The sequence below is a fragment of the Suillus subaureus genome (genome assembly GCF_016647635.1).
Source record: "Suillus subaureus strain MN1 chromosome Unknown BJ212scaffold_57, whole genome shotgun sequence".
NCBI classification, from domain to species: Eukaryota; Fungi; Basidiomycota; class Agaricomycetes; order Boletales; family Suillaceae; genus Suillus; species Suillus subaureus.
The window spans coordinates 1-15,772 of NW_024538613.1; the positions used below are offsets into that span (position 1 = coordinate 1).

General features: G+C 46.2%; 5 protein-coding genes across 5 annotated transcripts; 1 reads left to right on the forward strand and 4 right to left on the reverse strand.

Moving 5' to 3' along the window:
• Nucleotides 1-6,442: 6,442 nt before the first annotated feature.
• BJ212DRAFT_887882 (uncharacterized protein) lies at nt 6,443-7,762 on the reverse strand. The gene is made up of 3 exons (XM_041344275.1): nt 7,336-7,762; nt 6,976-7,280; nt 6,443-6,927 (listed from the first exon to the last, which is right to left on the reverse strand). The coding sequence occupies exons 1-3, from the start codon at nt 7,626-7,628 to the stop codon at nt 6,638-6,640; spliced, it is 888 nt and encodes a 295-aa protein (XP_041186957.1). The 5' UTR covers nt 7,629-7,762; the 3' UTR covers nt 6,443-6,637.
• A 189-nt stretch (nt 7,763-7,951) lies between these two features.
• BJ212DRAFT_1486607 (beta-lactamase-like protein) lies at nt 7,952-8,980 on the reverse strand (the record flags this gene model as incomplete). Its single annotated transcript, XM_041341138.1, has 3 exons — nt 7,952-8,268; nt 8,322-8,554; nt 8,613-8,980. 3 exons carry the CDS (start codon nt 8,978-8,980, stop codon nt 7,952-7,954), a joined length of 918 nt encoding a protein of 305 aa, XP_041186958.1.
• Nucleotides 8,981-9,203: 223 nt separating this feature from the next.
• On the reverse strand, nt 9,204-10,483 carry BJ212DRAFT_1393289 (beta-lactamase-like protein). Its single transcript, XM_041337097.1, has 3 exons — nt 9,949-10,483; nt 9,671-9,903; nt 9,204-9,613 (listed from the first exon to the last, which is right to left on the reverse strand). Exons 1-3 carry the CDS (start codon nt 10,299-10,301, stop codon nt 9,300-9,302), a joined length of 900 nt encoding a protein of 299 aa, XP_041186959.1. The 5' UTR covers nt 10,302-10,483; the 3' UTR covers nt 9,204-9,299.
• Nucleotides 10,484-10,553: 70 nt separating this feature from the next.
• On the forward strand, nt 10,554-13,254 carry BJ212DRAFT_1393291 (uncharacterized protein). Its single transcript, XM_041337098.1, has 12 exons — nt 10,554-11,116; nt 11,166-11,264; nt 11,322-11,422; nt 11,472-11,540; nt 11,593-11,744; nt 11,794-11,869; nt 11,917-12,041; nt 12,095-12,426; nt 12,479-12,756; nt 12,811-12,819; nt 12,871-12,966; nt 13,023-13,254. The coding sequence occupies exons 1-12, from the start codon at nt 10,737-10,739 to the stop codon at nt 13,103-13,105; spliced, it is 1,800 nt and encodes a 599-aa protein (XP_041186960.1). The 5' UTR covers nt 10,554-10,736; the 3' UTR covers nt 13,106-13,254.
• Nucleotides 13,255-15,320, reverse strand: BJ212DRAFT_1393300 (uncharacterized protein; the record flags this gene model as incomplete). The annotated part of the gene is made up of 8 exons (XM_041337099.1): nt 13,255-14,161; nt 14,229-14,480; nt 14,528-14,544; nt 14,573-14,655; nt 14,708-14,901; nt 14,954-14,982; nt 15,040-15,174; nt 15,224-15,320. Coding segments are annotated over 8 exons (1,266 nt in total), but the record flags the coding sequence as incomplete, so codon positions are not given.
• Between the last annotated feature and the right edge of the window lie 452 nt (nt 15,321-15,772).

The window sequence follows — 15,772 nt, forward strand, 5'->3', positions numbered from 1 at the left end:
CCATTCTACCCTTTACTGCTTCCAAACCATTTTGTATGCTCAGTATCAGCATCCAGCAGCCTTCCAAACCATGAACACAGTGGGATCTCACTGAAACATGTCTAAAAAACCCTCTTGTACACCCTTCAAGCCCTTGAGCACTGCTAAACTGGGTTCACTGGCAAAGAAGAAGGTATCAGAAACCACAGGGAATGCATCCAGCTCAAAATGAACACAGCCTGTGGGAGGGGACAGAGGAGGTGGGCTGTCAGCCTTCCAATCCATCCCCATTGCATCATCACAACCCAGTAGCAGCAGAACCCTTTGACCAGGAATGAGTGTTGCTGAATCCAAAGAGTTGACCTGCAGGATGCAGCTGGAGTGGATGGATCAGGGTTTGAGTGAGGCCATGAGCAAGATCGAGCAAGCAACTGCAGATGTCAGTGATGAAGTCATTGATCCAAGCCTTCAGGATATGGACTCCACATCAGCCTTGACCAAATGACTCAGCCATGAACACACAACCTATTCAAGACAGTGGTCCCCTATGAAATGCAGCATATATGCATCCCCAAGGGCATGGGAGTGCTTCTGCTTTGCATACACCAGTCTCAGCCCCTTCTTGACCTGTTTTAACCATGTGAGGTCCTACCCCTAATGCAGCGACTGTGAGTCAAGCACATTCGGTAACTCCAAGCACAAACAGTTCATTTGAACCCACTGCACATCATCTACTAGGAGCACCACCTCTCAAATCATCAGCACCAATCATCAGTTTCAAACTCCTGACATACCTCCTGCTCATCACCCAGGCTTCTCAACTGACACCAAACCTTCACAGTGCACAGCTACAACATCACTATCCAGCTCAAGAGTTCCTAGTGCTGCATTTACAGATAAACTTGTGAATCTTGATGCCATTGTCATGCACCTCACTGAGAAGGTTGATCAAATGATGCTGCAGAGTAGAGAATTAGTTGAATTCAAGCCACAGATCAAAGAACTCACCCAAGCAAACCATATGCTGTGAGCAACTGTCAAAGATCACCAAGAGGCAAGTCCTTCAATTTTGCAACTTGCTGGAAGATCAGAAACTTCACTATTGAGAACTGAATGGATGGGGTACTTGTTTTCATGTCCATATATACAAAACTCCCACCCTGTTTGATAAAAAGTCAGTACATGTATAGTGAGATGAGTGAATATGCACCATCATAAAGTTCAGTCATTTTGACCACAAATTTTTCCATTATTTTGTTGAGTTGCGTGAGTATTGATTCATTTGGTCAAGGGATGACCATAGTCAAAAAGGTTTCTTCGGTAAGGTAGCAGACACCACAAGGATTGTTACAGCAGGTCATGTAGAGGGCTCCCATGGAGTGGTTGCCACACTTGACAGCCTGGAACCTAATGCATGAATACTGATGAGCCTCTGATGTCTGGTGGGTGGACTATGTACCAGTCATTAAGTTGCCACACAAGTCCACAAGGCAGTGAGACAAAGCATTGTTGAAGGTTATGAACATTGTCGTCTGAGACACAAAATCAGCCATCATCATGATATGTCTGAGTCAGCACAACAGTATGTCATGTCTGCCACCATTGTGAGAGAAGACAATGAGCGCCCACGGCATACTGCAAGCATGCTGTGGACTTAATGGTACATGAGGTGCCTACAGTGGCTCAAAAAACTGTCCACATGTTTTTGCATTTTTTACTATTTACAATATTGTGTGAGAATACATAAAGACCTCAGTGACATGCTAATACCATATTGTAGTGCTCACACTGTGAGAAACATTCTCAAGACAGCTCATCTCAGGTCAGTAACAAGGAAGAAAAGGCTCTCCTCTCTATCACACATATGCAGAGATGACTAACCTTTGCCTTAGCCCATCAGAATTGGATTACATGGACTGGAAGCATGTTATATGATCATATAAGACCACAATAAATAGGATTAGGTCAGATGGCAAGGTATATACATGAAACAAGAAGGGTGCTAGTCCTCTCTGCATATGTGTGATAGAGAGGAGAGCCTTTTCTTCCTTGTTACTGACCTGAGATGAGCTGTCTTGAGAATGTTTCTCACAGTGTGTGAAGAGACAGGGAATGTGATGGTGGAATTGATGTAATAGGTGACCTGGACAGCATTATCAGCCTTTCCTGTAGTGATATGTTGAATAATAGCCTCCTATCAGTAGAGGTGAGCTTGGATGGATGCCCTTCACAGAAGTTTTCCTTGTCTGTGTGACTTTCTTTGATGAACTTGGCCACAGTGGACTTGGATACTCCAGTTCTAGAGGAAATTTGACAAGCAGAGAGGCCAGAATAGGAAAGAGAGAGGATATTATCCCTTTGAGCAGGGGGGCTGGCTTTCATGGTGAATATAACCATGACATATGGAAATTTTTGGTTTGTATAGTTAGATATGGTTTTAAAATGACATAATGACACCACTTTATAATTTATTTAATGGTGGCATGATTGTTATGGTGTCAGTAAATGATGATTTATATAGTTTTAATATGTGCTCAAAAAACTGTCCACATGAGTCATGATTTTGTAAGCCTTGTATCTCCACCATATCTCCTCTGATTCTCACTAATGTGGTGCTCAATCCAAAGCCCTGAAGCAGCACTACAATATGGTATTAGCATGTCACTGAGGTCTTTATGTATTCTCACACAATATTGTAAATAGTAAAAAATGCAAAAACATGTGGACAGCTTTTTGAGCCACTGTACATCTGGGAAATACTCTTCCAGCAGACTGCAAATCCCAGAAAGGTAATTGTTGACTGAATGAGGGTTCACATGCATTGCCATGAAGGTGACACAGTAAGACAGAGTGTGTCACAACCCCTTATAACAAATTAATGCAAGGGCAGAGACTGGGACTCAAACAAAGGATATCACAATAAAAGAGATGATATTGAGCAGTGATGCTTGGGCTAATATGCAATGTATAGACAGAAGGTTTGGACTAAAGAACTACTGACTACAAATATACATATGTTGGAGATGGAGATTCAATCTGAGTTCTAACTACTAGCCAATCATTAAATAGAAGGGAAGTCATACAATGATATAAATATCTATGATATTACGATACACATGGCTGCTGCAGAAAGGTTCTGGAAGGTTCTTGATACATCATATGACAAGAAGTCATATTCACTGATAGGAATGATTGATGTTGTGGGCACTAATAGAAATGTTGGTTGTAGAAGTATTGGGACAGAGATTGTAGGGTTAGGGTTTGATGTAGGCACTGTGACAGGTGCTTGTTCTGGGCACTTAAAGGGTTTCTTATGAGTGCCAAGAAAAGAATAATGATTTGTATTTGGAACTTGTGACAAAGTGTCTAGGCATAGGTTCAATAGGAAAATGATGAAGATTGCAGAAAGTCAGGTAGGAGTTGAGAGCAGAAGTATACATAGCCATTCCCAAATTGATTGAGTGCTCATGAGCAAGATGCTCCATCAACCAAGCCTCTCTATCAGGTTGCTTGGCCTTCTGCAGTGTTGGCATCATTTTTTTGTAGCCCCCAGCACATTCCAAGGGGGTTCAAAAGGTAGAATTCATAGATCTGGGACACATGCTAGAGCTTCCCATCCACAGTTCCAAGAAAGATGATTAGCCACTGTATTCCTATTGCCAGAGATGTGGAAGACACAAAAATTGACAGAAGTGGCAAGGATAAGGTCAACAAATTGTAGAAGATGATTATACCCAGCACCTGAAGAAAGGATGTTGAATATGGCCACAGTATTGAGACTATTTGTGAAGATGGCCAGATGGAAGGCATGAGAGAGCATTGTGAATTGCAGAAGCAACACACAAGGCTCCATGGTAGAAGATATCTGAGTTTTGACATAATGGAAGAGCACTCTGAAAACCAAGTTTCAAGGAAGGGTACCAGAAACCTAAACCAATGCCTGAAGCATCACAGTACATACATAGAACATTCCATGCAGATGTAACATCAGACAAGTTCCATGATACTGACTTCAGAAGGTAGACCCCACCTGAATGTTCAAGAAGCTCTGCTGCCCATAGGACTTCATCAATGATACTACAATTAAGCCAAACTAAAGCTTTAGTTTGACTTTTACCTTCCATCTTGCAATATAATGCAGTGAGACCAGGTCTCAGGAGTGGTGCAACATTAAGGGCCCAGTTTAGTGATCCTGCAATATGCTCATATTCCCACAATGTTTGCCTATGTCAATGACAAGCAAAGGCATGCAGCTCAGCAACCAAATGAGTTTTTGAATCTTTACAGAGTGTGACCCACATTAACTGAGGATTGACATCAAAACCAATGACTGCCAAAGGGGACCCAAAAACTTATTTTTGCTCCTCATGTGGAATTCCTAATTCATTCCAGAGCCAAAGGAGTTTGACCATGTCAGATGGCAAGTCTTTCTGGTACTTGTCATAATAAGAACAATCCTGGAGCTTGGCATAGGAGAATGAGTTGTCCACATAAATATAAGTAAGAATCAGTCGCATGAAAACTGCAAGCCATATGACTAGGGACATGAAGGCATGGAAAATTCACTGAGAGGCTCTCCCTCCAAAGACATTAGAGCAGTCAACATGTCATTGTCCCTCAAAAGAGACAACTTGCTTGACTTGCCAGAGGGAATGCATTGGCATATGTCAATAGGCTTCAGAGACATCCACCTTCCAGATCACTAGAGGTCCATCCCCCTCCAGAGCTCTGAACTGATGTAAAGCATTCCCCAAATGCTAAACATTATCCAACATTACCCCAGCTATATCTTCTTTGGTAATCATAAGCATGGTAATGAGCTGGAACTTTCCTCCATCTTTTGGGACCACATGAATTAGCATGAAATACATCCCAGGCAGCAAGGTTGGTCCAAAATCTGGAGAATATCACCTGACTTGAACCTCCTTCACAATCTGATCACAAAGAAAGACTTGTTCTATTTCAGCAGTTGGAAGAGGAGTGGGCTCCTCCCATGTCATAGGGTAATCCCCATAATAAGTATTGGCCCACAGCCAGAAACCCTCTCAGAGCCCCACACAAACAGAGAGATAGAATGAATGATTAGGATGATGCACAGCTTCAATTCAACATAGATTGGAAGACATCAACATTAATAGGTGTAGAGACTCGAAACAGATCAGGGTGAGATGTAATAGTATTGATTGCTTCAACATTCAAGAATTCAGATGGAGGTGGCCTTGGTAAAGGCTAGTGCTGCCAAAGTCCAGTTCAGTCAGGTTCAGGTGGCCAAACCTTGGACCGGATGCCTTTGAATGCATTCAGAATGGTTCAGTTCCAGTTCAGAATGTGTTTAAACCCTCAAACCATTGCCAAAAAATTTCAAAATTACCAGAAAAAAAATGACAACAAATTTGCATGGCACAGATAGCCACTAGGACTCTTCATTCATGATAGGGCTCCATGAAAAACTCCCAAGTTTGAACACTGGGGTTTTTGACACATTTTTAACATGTTTTTAACATGTCAAAAATTCATCAAAAACTCAAATATATCAGTATTTGATCCCAGGAACATAGCCTGTCAGCTCCCTCTGAGATATAAGCTGAACATCCGAAAATCCCGAACAACTAGTTAAGATATGACCGACAAACCGTCAAATTGAAAATATAGTGAAACGGCTCGATAATTGCAACCTTGATGAACTTCTTCAACAATGCTGAGTGCAACGACGAGGGATTCACCTTTACGCCTTGCGAGGGTTGTCTCAGACATAAGATATACTATCCCGAGGTGCGTACAAGTACTTAAACTGAAATAATTTATTAGCTCGACCAAAACTTTCTGTCGGGATTCACCACCAGACGAAAAATGATGTAATCTTTAGCTTTCAAGTCATCTTCAGTCATATTGGAAGAGCCAACAACCGAAGGAATGTCCATTAATGAGGCTTCGACAAGGTTGGAAGAATTGGAAGCGGCAGACCGAGCCATAAGATACGTTCTGATGTGTATAGTTTGCGTGTGCTGCTGCTTCATGTCGACGCCGAGGCGGAACAAAAAATTATTTACTTTCGGTTGCTGCGGCAAGACCCGGGCACTGGACAGAGATGAAAGCGAAATTCTAGAACACTCCATAACGGAAAGCTCAAGACACCGTGCAGGAGTGGCCCGGTGACCGAGGCATGAATAGCGGAAAAAAGGGGCAAAGCGAGAACTGAATGACGGACACAAAGACAACCTCTAGCAAATAGGGTGTCAAATGATTGTAACCGAAAAGGCGAGAACATTGGCCGGCAGAGGTTTTGAAAGATGAAAACTGATTGTGTTCGACAAGAGCCTCTTCCACTAACGTTGGGAGTCAGGGAAGGGATACTTTTAAGACGCGGCGCCTTATGGACTCCTATGCATGGGGCGCCGTGTAGCAACTGTGCAGTGAGAATATTGTGACGAATATAAGGTGCAGGCCGCCCACTAGGTATAGGACTAGTCCCAAAAACAGATCAAAATTCCATGACAGGTCAAGTATACCCAGAAAAAGTGTTGGACCATGGACCAATATGACAAAGCAGCAAGAACAGCTAGATAACATAAGTAGCAACACATCACAGGTGCGAAAGCGCGTCATAATTACTGTGTGAGCATCTCAATGCCCAGAGACGCATCAATTTCCCCAGTATCTACCCTCTGGCTGGCTGCCTCTGCTTCCGAGCGCACCTCTCCGCCAGCTCGTTCGACATGGCTTCTAGGGCTTCCATCGCCCCAAGGGCCTCGAGGCCATGAGTGTTGCTGTCAGCGGACGTGGTAGTAGAAGTTTTCAGAGGCGGGTGCGTAAATATGTTGTGGCCGGGTTGTTCTAGCACCATTTCGGCAAGTTCTTGGAATGGTGGGATGTCTTCCGGTGCATTACAAGAAACCAAAAGCGGAGCGGCAGTGAGTCCGGTAGTCCTTCGGGTGGGTAGTACTCGTCCTAAGTTGTTCAGTATGTGCCGCTTTTGTGAGAAGGGATAGATTATACCTAGTCTCTTCGCTAAGTCATATCCCTTGAGTCGTTCCTTGTCAAATTCAGGGTTAACAGAAGAGCCCTCCTCCAAAGCAAGATAGTCAATGCGCTTGTCGATAATAAAGCGATCGTTCACTGTCCATGGTGCGTCGTGTAGCACTTCGTCTACCCAGCGACAGTGTCGCACAAGCTCGCAACGCTCGAGATGTGAGAAATGAGGCGTCGTTTTGTGAGCTCGACATTGCTCATCCGAAAGCACCCCGACAATAAGATGTACGCAAGGGAATGAGAGTTTCGCTTGACGGAGCTGATGTGCATGCCTTAGATGGACTTTAGTAATTGTGCATCATCCACTGGCACTGGTGGCATACTTACCCAACAGTTAACACATCGAATACGCCGTCAACATACACTCTCAGAGTCCTGTTGTCCCGTGGGTATTTTCCTGCACTAGACACTTTAAGTGCATTCTGTACATATGCCTGTATATCCACAGGATTCAGTGCCACCGCACTGAGTCTTTCCCTGGCTGCATCAGACGGGGGAAGCTCGTAAGTAGTCAAGGATGGAATATGATGCAAGTCGGCAATGCTGGACTCCAAGGAGCGCTGACCAGGGTTAGAAATGACATCGTAATCGTCGTCGCTCAGGACAGACGAACTATCCATGATGGAGCAAGTGAAATAGAAAATACGTTAAGACCGTACGTACACGGTGGCGTTGGAGGGCCGTGCTGGCAAAAATGCGAGACACGACTCACACGAGGCCATTCCTCCTTCTGCAAGGACCATCGAAGTACAACTTGACCTGCTTCGTGGGAACCTTTAAATTGGCTACAAGCCTACAACCAGTAGTTCTAACCTAGTCTTGTAGGCCATGTAGCCTGTTGTCCTGATATCTGTCTTTCTCTGAGACTCTACTCTATCATCCAGAGCGACGTCCATCGTCTCTCATGGAAGAGGATAATTGTAAGTAAATTGATCACTGATATTCATGCAGCCAATGGCGGTATAATACCAGGCAAGAAGGCCGCGGAGCCCTTGTTCTCCTCATACCACTTCGAATCATGAGCAATCAATACCTGCACTCTCGGAATTCCCAACAGCGACCGGATCCTTGCAATATTCTCCACCGCTTTTTCCTTATCTCCATGAATGCACCTGACGCGACCTGATGAATCAATACTATGTGCGACCTCTTTCTCGCCCGTAATCAATCTGTAGTCATGAGCGGAATCCCCTCCAAGGAGAATCCACGCGCCATCTGAGGAGGTGCGCGCGAGTATGTTGATGTGTCCTCCTACATGCCCTATAACGCTGACTTGTTAGGTTATATGTTCTAAGGATTTCCAAACCACAAACCTGGCGCATCAATCACATACATGCTGCCATCGCCGAAAAAATCCAATGCAAGCGGAAATGGTCCAATGGGGAGACTGAAGTCGGATAGAGGAAGAAACTTAGTGCGCTCATGCGGAAGAGCGGTCGAAGAGAAGAGGGAGTTTCGGTCTATAGGGTATCCTGAAGCCAGAAGTTCCCTGCACCCTTCTCCCACAACAAATGTAGCTCTGGTGAATGGCTCATGGTCCCCGATGCTAATAAAGAACAGTTATTTTATTTTTTTTGGATCTGTCAGCTCTCCCAAACACTCACTGATCCCAGTGCAAGTGGCTAACGATGACAGTTTCAACCTGATCAGGGGAAATGCCTCCCTTAACCAGCGACTCCGCGACTGTCTGGTTGACAACAGGGGCGAACCCCATGACCTTGATGCGCTCCTGGGAGAGAGGGGTGCATCCTTCGAGGTCGCGCCGTATACCTAAGTCGAAGACAACCCATGACTTGGTCTTGGAGTGTCGTAGTGAGAAGGCAAGAGATGGACATGAGATGGACTCTCCCTGTGAGTTTCCGTCCACAACCAAATCGCAGGGGATGCGAATATTTCCTCCCTCAAGCGCCGACACATGCATGAAAGGCTGGTCTACACTGGGCGGAGGAAGCATCAGCCCAGTTGATGCCATTGTCCTGACTTGATCGACGATGGGAAGCGGAGTGGCAGAATGCTCACACATGATTTTCCCATTTATATACCTTCTCGGAACGTGACGATGCCTGAGCGCTTGAGCAAATAAGGAGGTATTCAGAACTATCTGGGAATATCGACTTCAGAAATCTCCATCCTACTCCGCCATGCTGAGTGTACGCGGTTGCAATGAATGACCTTTGTAATTGTAACAAAGTTACCACGGAGGTAGTGCAATTTCTTTCAGTAGAATGATGTTTCCATCTAATTAAGTAGCGATTGACAAAATCGGCTGTGGTATGTCATCTCTGCAACGATCATGCTTTTGCTGGAATAATACCAGGGTAGAAAGCTGGTCCGCCCCTGTTATCTTCGTACCAAACAACATCATGGGCAATCAGCACCTGAACCTTCGAATTGCTGAGCAATCCCTTGATCCTCTCAATATTCTCCAGTGCGAGTTCCTTGTTCGCGTGGATGCATCTAAAGCACCCATTGACGTCGGTGTAGTGTCCGATCTCTTTTTCTCCTGTGATCAATCTGAAGTCTCCTGCAGAATCACCCCCGAGGAGTATCCATGACCCTTCAGCAGATGTACGCGCCAGTATGTTCACATGCCCCCCAATGTGTCCTGCACATAGCAAGATGATGGGAATGTCAACGAAAGGGTGTGCGAAAATGCACTAACCTGGAGCATCTACTATATACATGCTTCCATCTCCGAAGTAGTCGATGGCATTTGAGTATGGTCCAATGAATGAATTCATGTCTAACTCAGAAAGAAATCTGGTTCTTTCGATGGGGATGGCAGTTGACGAAAATCCGGCGTCTTCTGTCACGGGATAACCTGTTGCAAGTATTTCCTTGCATTGTTCACCGACGACGAAAGTAGCATTCTTAAATGGCTCTGGATCACCGATACTGGTATGGTTGATCAGCAGAGTCTTCAAAGAAGGCCATACTCACTGGTCCCAGTGAAGATGACTGACAACGACGGTGTCAATCTGCTCTGGTTGCGTTCCACCTGCTTTCAATGATTCTGCCACGTCTTGTGGAACTTCCGGCTGGAAGTCAAAATGTTGGATGCGCCGCTGTACTGCGGGAGGCAGAGAAAATATATCTCGGCGTATCCCCAGATCAAAAACAACTTGATGACCACTTTTTGAGTGGCGAAGCAAGAATGCAAGTGAGGGATTTCGAACGGCATCTGTTGGGGATGATCCAGCGACGACAATCTGTAGGGGCACACGTAAACTTCCCGCCTCGAGGGCGGAGACATTCATATAAGCTTGATCTGCTGCTGGAGAGGGGAGAGACATGGTCGTTATCTTGATAAACACCCTGAGGACTGGTAGCAGGAGATAAACTATTGGTAAGGATCGATGTACATAGATGAGGCTCACGAGGATTTACTTCCGTGTTATGGTTTATCCCTTTCACGGGTCTCCGCCGTTCCATGTCATTATCTGCATCATCTGACTTTGATCTGCCGACGGATGCTGTGGTGTGAGCATAAGAGTATATATAGCCTCGATTAGGCAAAGGAAGTTAATGTGGCAGTGCAAGACGCGTCCGAGGTCACGTTCTTGCAAAATCAAAGACTCGGTTCCGTCGATCAAGTAATTGAGTCAGTGAATAGAGCTAGTTGCTGCCGCGCAGAATGCGTGACAGCTTTGCCTAGTAGATACCACTCCGAGTCATAGTCTTGTTCCTCACTCATTCAACTTCCCGAAGAGTCACACCGTATCTCGCGTATGGCCCCCGCACAATCAGATTTATGTCGTCTCACTGGCAGAACATCGAGGAAGCACTGGCATGAAAGCGGCTGGTCTAGGTTGCTGCTCGCATTTCGAGTGCTGGTGTGCAGCCTGATAATCATTTCACTAGTGCTCTATAAGTTCTGCGACTCAGCTTTCTTACTAACCTGCCATCTTCCTCGTTTTTGGCTTGCAGGTCCTTGTAACGGGCTTGCAGGTTCCCTACCTCCGGGCGTTAATTCTACCACATGCCCCCAGTGGATGGCTTTACATCCAACCAAGCATCATGGGCTCAGTGAAGACTTGGATGTAGCATACAGCTCAGAAGACTTCAAGCAAAGAGCAATACAGGCCCTCGGAGACGCAGTCCGTGTACCGTAAGTTCTAATGTTGCATATCACTGTGGAAACATAGACGCGCTCTTAGGACTGAATCGTACGACGATAATGGACCGGTTGGCGAAGACAGCCGATGGGATACATTCGCAAAACTTCACCGAGTTCTTGAGGCCTCGTTCCCTCGTGTGTACGTCGGGATCTTCAATTCTGAGTTGTCATTTCATAGCTCATTTTATATTTCTAGTTACGAGTCCCTCAATGTCACCAAAGTCAACACATATGGTCTGGTTTTTCACTGGCAGGGATCAACTTCGGCAAAGCCTTACATCTTGACCGCTCATCAAGGTTATTCTTCTTTGAACATTCCACTGAATCTCGGTTGACATTGTTTTAGATGTTGTGCCAGTTGAAGGTCAAACAGTTAAAGAGTGGAAACATGATCCGTATTCAGGGTACTATGACGGTAGGCAAACTTTCAACCCCGCGAGGTGCTGCTTGCATCTGTATTATCACAGGCACGTGGATATGGGGTCGTGGTACTTGCGATGACAAAAGCGACTTGATACGACAATTGCTTGCCATCAATTCCTTGTTAAAGCAAGGTTTCTCTCCTGCACGCACCCTTATACTTTCGTATGGATTCGACGAAGAGTCCAAAGGCATAGAGGTCAGGAAAACCTCTGCAAACAAGTTCCATTATTGATAGGTCGCTTCAGGGTGCTGGTCATCTTGCTCGATACTTGGAAGAAACGTACGGGCGCGATTCCTTTGCCTTGCTTCTTGACGAAGGAGGTACGTGGACTAAATGTTGCAAGTGGCACAACTCAACTCTGCATTAGCTCTTTACACGGACATGGGCGGCATTGTTTTTGCGACTCCCTCGATATCTGAGAAGGGATATCTTGATGTAAAGATCACGGTTTCAACTCTCGGTGGTCATTCAAGCGTACCACCTTCTCATACTGTGCGTGTTGATCGCCACCTTCTTGCTGATAATTGATCAGCAGTACTGTACAGAGCATCGGTCTCCTCTCCCGTTTCATAACAGCAGTGGAGGATAGCCCGCACCAAGCCAGCCTTTCCCGAACAGGAACCCCGTTTGCGACAACGCAGTGTCTTGCGGCCTACAATCCAATGTACCCGGAAGACTTGCGCAAGCTCGCAAGAAAAGCGGTTGCAGATGATGCGGCTCTGAAGGTGTTTCAAGAGCGACTTCTGGCTTCGGATCCCCTGTACAAAGCAATGCTCGGGACCACACAAGCCGTGGACCTCGTTGAAGGTGGCGTGAAAGTTAACGCTCTCCCAGAGCGTGCTAGCGCAGTGGTCAATCACCGCATCGCAGAACACAGGTCTTGCTTCTTTTGTATTGCTTCTAGGACTTTTTTCACTTCTTACTTTTAGTTCTGTTGGCGAACTGCAGCAGCACATGACCGACCTTTTGACCCCGTTGGCAACCAAGTATGACCTCGCACTCGTCGCGTTTGGCAGCAACGTGACTTATGGTGGTGCTGGCCAAGTCGTTCTGTCTGACTTCCTCGGGACGGCCTTAGAACCTTCGCCTGTGACGCCTATCGAGTATGGTCCTTGGGCACTCTTGCAAGGAAGCATTAAAGCTGCTTTTGAGAGCTCCCCTGCCCGCAATAGCAGCAAGGTCGTGGTCATACCCTCTCTATCTATTGGTACGTTGGTTGTTTGGTTTGTACTGCACGATTTTAATGAATGGTGTCAACCAGGCAACACTGGTAAGCAACGGCGATCTACTCATAACGAATTATCTCTTCACGTGGTCTCAGACACACAATTCTACTGGAATTTGACCAAGCATATTTTCCGCTTCTCGCCGTCCTTTGACACCGATCGTTTCAATGGAGAACACACTGTCAATGAAGGCAAGTATTCCATAGTGTTACGTTACTTTCCTCGCTCATGCAGTTCCCCAAACCAGCTTTCCGTGCAGACAGCTTGAATGAAGGTGTTCGTTTCTACACCAAGTTTATCTTGAATGTGGACGAAAGTGATTTACCGTGAACCAGTATACGACGTCCGTTTTTTGTTTTGCTATTTTGCTATACACAAATATTTTCTTGTCTGACTACTTTTGAATACCCAATATGCATTTGTTGGAAATGCTGCACAACTACAAGTTTATAGATACACACATGTATATAATACACAACACTTCTCATTGTTATGTGTGATTATTCTGCCTCAGTCTCCGTCTCCGTGCCACTGGTCCTGCTATTGACCTCAGATCCCTCTTGTCCTGTCGGAACAATACGACCTCGTCCATCTGTTGCAGCTGCTCCAGTCTCAGATGTCTGACGTCGAGCTTTGATGGCAGAATTTGAGCGGTGTCGCTCACGAGCCTCCACTTGAACCTGAGCGTGAGGTGGACCACGTACTGTCCTGCTCCATACCACTCTGCCTCTGCCATCAGTGACAAATGGGGGATCCGTATCGTGTTCGCATTGCGGCCGGGCGGCTGGTGCCGTCTGCTCCCCTGTACTGCTTGCTGGTGCTTCAGCAGCTCCTAAAGACATTGCTAACGACTCGTTGCTCTCTGGTGGGTCATGCACAGTAGATGTAGATGATAAACGAGGGTCGTTATCATTGTCACTGTCGTTGTCAGGTAAGGGGACGTAACGAGACATCCTCCTCTGCTTCATCGTCATCGTCTTCGTCTTCGTCCTCGATGTCGATAATCATAGTCTCTCGGCTGCGGGAGTTCAGTACGGTACTGAACCTGGACGTATTTGATTGCTGAACGGTAGATGTCATGGAGGCTGGGGAGATTGATGAGGGACGAGGGGACGGTGTGCGGGGCATTGCCCAGGGAAGGAAGCTGTGAGGAAGTGGTCCAGAAACCTCCGCAGAGGATGACGGCCTCAAAGGCACTGGAGGTGTTGTTGAGGGTCCCATGACTGGAGATGCACTCCTAGCCCTAGGTGGTATTGAAGCAGTGGGTACGGTTACGGGACTCTCGACAGGTGGATGCGGACTTTCCTCGACAGCGAGAGATACGTGGGTAACAGGAGCCACAAAATGCGTAAATTCTAGTGACCGCTCTGTAACTATACTCTCCGCCTATGGTAGAGTCAGAGCTACTAAACATACACATGTCATGCAACGAAGTGACCTAAAAAAGGCTCACCAGTAATTCGAAGGGCTGATGGTCTTCGTCGTCGTCATCATCCATAAGAGCATCTGTGGCTGCACCAGACTCCGCATCCATACCGTTCAATAACGCTGGGAGATGTTGTCGGACGAAGCTGAGAGTGACATGGAGATTATTCGTTGGGTCTCCGAGGATGCTCTGCAGAAGCCTAAGGCGATCTGCGAGATCGGCATCTGAAGCAGACCCGGTAAACGTGTGTCCACGCTGCCGTTGTTGTCTCCTAAATACCTGAGAGGGCATAAATATAAAGGCACAAGATGCAGGTGACGCCATACTTTCATGAAGTGATTTGCTCCGTATAGGAACCTTGTGTGGTGTACCATCAGGATTGAGATGCTGGTAGAAACAATCGAGACCGAATGGGCAACAGGGCTTGCCAGAGGCTGATGTTTCGGCGAAGTATCTACATGATTGCGATCAGGCCGGCGAGAGGAATATAGGTAGACCGTACTAACTTGCATGAAACACGAGCCATGCTATTCTTGTAACTGTCTATCACTTCCTGCTTGCGTGGGTGATCCTGAGGAAAGAAATGTGTGGATGGTGTAATGAAACGCGATGGACTGCGGCAGTAAGGACAACGTTTTATTACTCCTGACATCACCATGTCCGACGACTTTCCTTGTGGCTCTCGCCACTGGCGAATACACTGCTTAACAGCGTAAGTTTCTGCACAATAAGAGCAATAATGATAGATCGACCTGAAGACAAAATACATGGCCGCAACCAGCTGGGGGACAATGTCAGAAGACCAGAAGACGTTCAAAAAGTCAAGATGGCGACTCACTTAAAAGACCGAATGTCTGAGGTTTTTCCATGCATATGTTACACATATTTTCATCAAAGTGCTTTAGCTCCTCATCAAGGGGGATTTTCGCAAGTTCATGGCGAAACCAACACCGAGTACCTCGGGTGCAGTGTCCTGAAATCCGGTCAGTTTCACTACCATCATCAAACTGCACGTTGCTTGCCTTGAACATAATATCTGCACACCTTGGATTTGTCGTGCGGGGTAAGCTTTTCCTCAGCACCGTGGAGGAACTTGCAATCGTCACCAGCGTAGCAGCCCCTGGGGTTGTGTAGTACCGACAGATTCCCCGTGGCTTGGACGTCACCGGGCGATCCATGTGAACATCTGGTGTTTATCCTTCAAAACTACAGACGACAAGTATTAGAATATTCCGCTGCTGGCAAATGATCAGTTGTAGACAGTCGTGGACGATGACAGAAAGGTGGTCTTGTTTCCCACGATGTCGTTTGAGTCTAATAAGCTTTTACGTTGCGTGCTTTTATGTACATCCTGATTCCTGACACAGCGATCATAATATCGCGCTCTATCGTCAGTAATCAGGTTGAATCAGATTTGATACTCGAGCGTCGGATGGATAATGGATACTGCGTCGCGGTGGCAGTCTCAAAATATTTAGCAGCTCCGAGTCAGCCTCAGTTGCCTGCTGGGAACTGTCACTGTTTGCAGTGATCCTGGTGGTCACACTCAAGGCCTCTATCATTATGTAGAA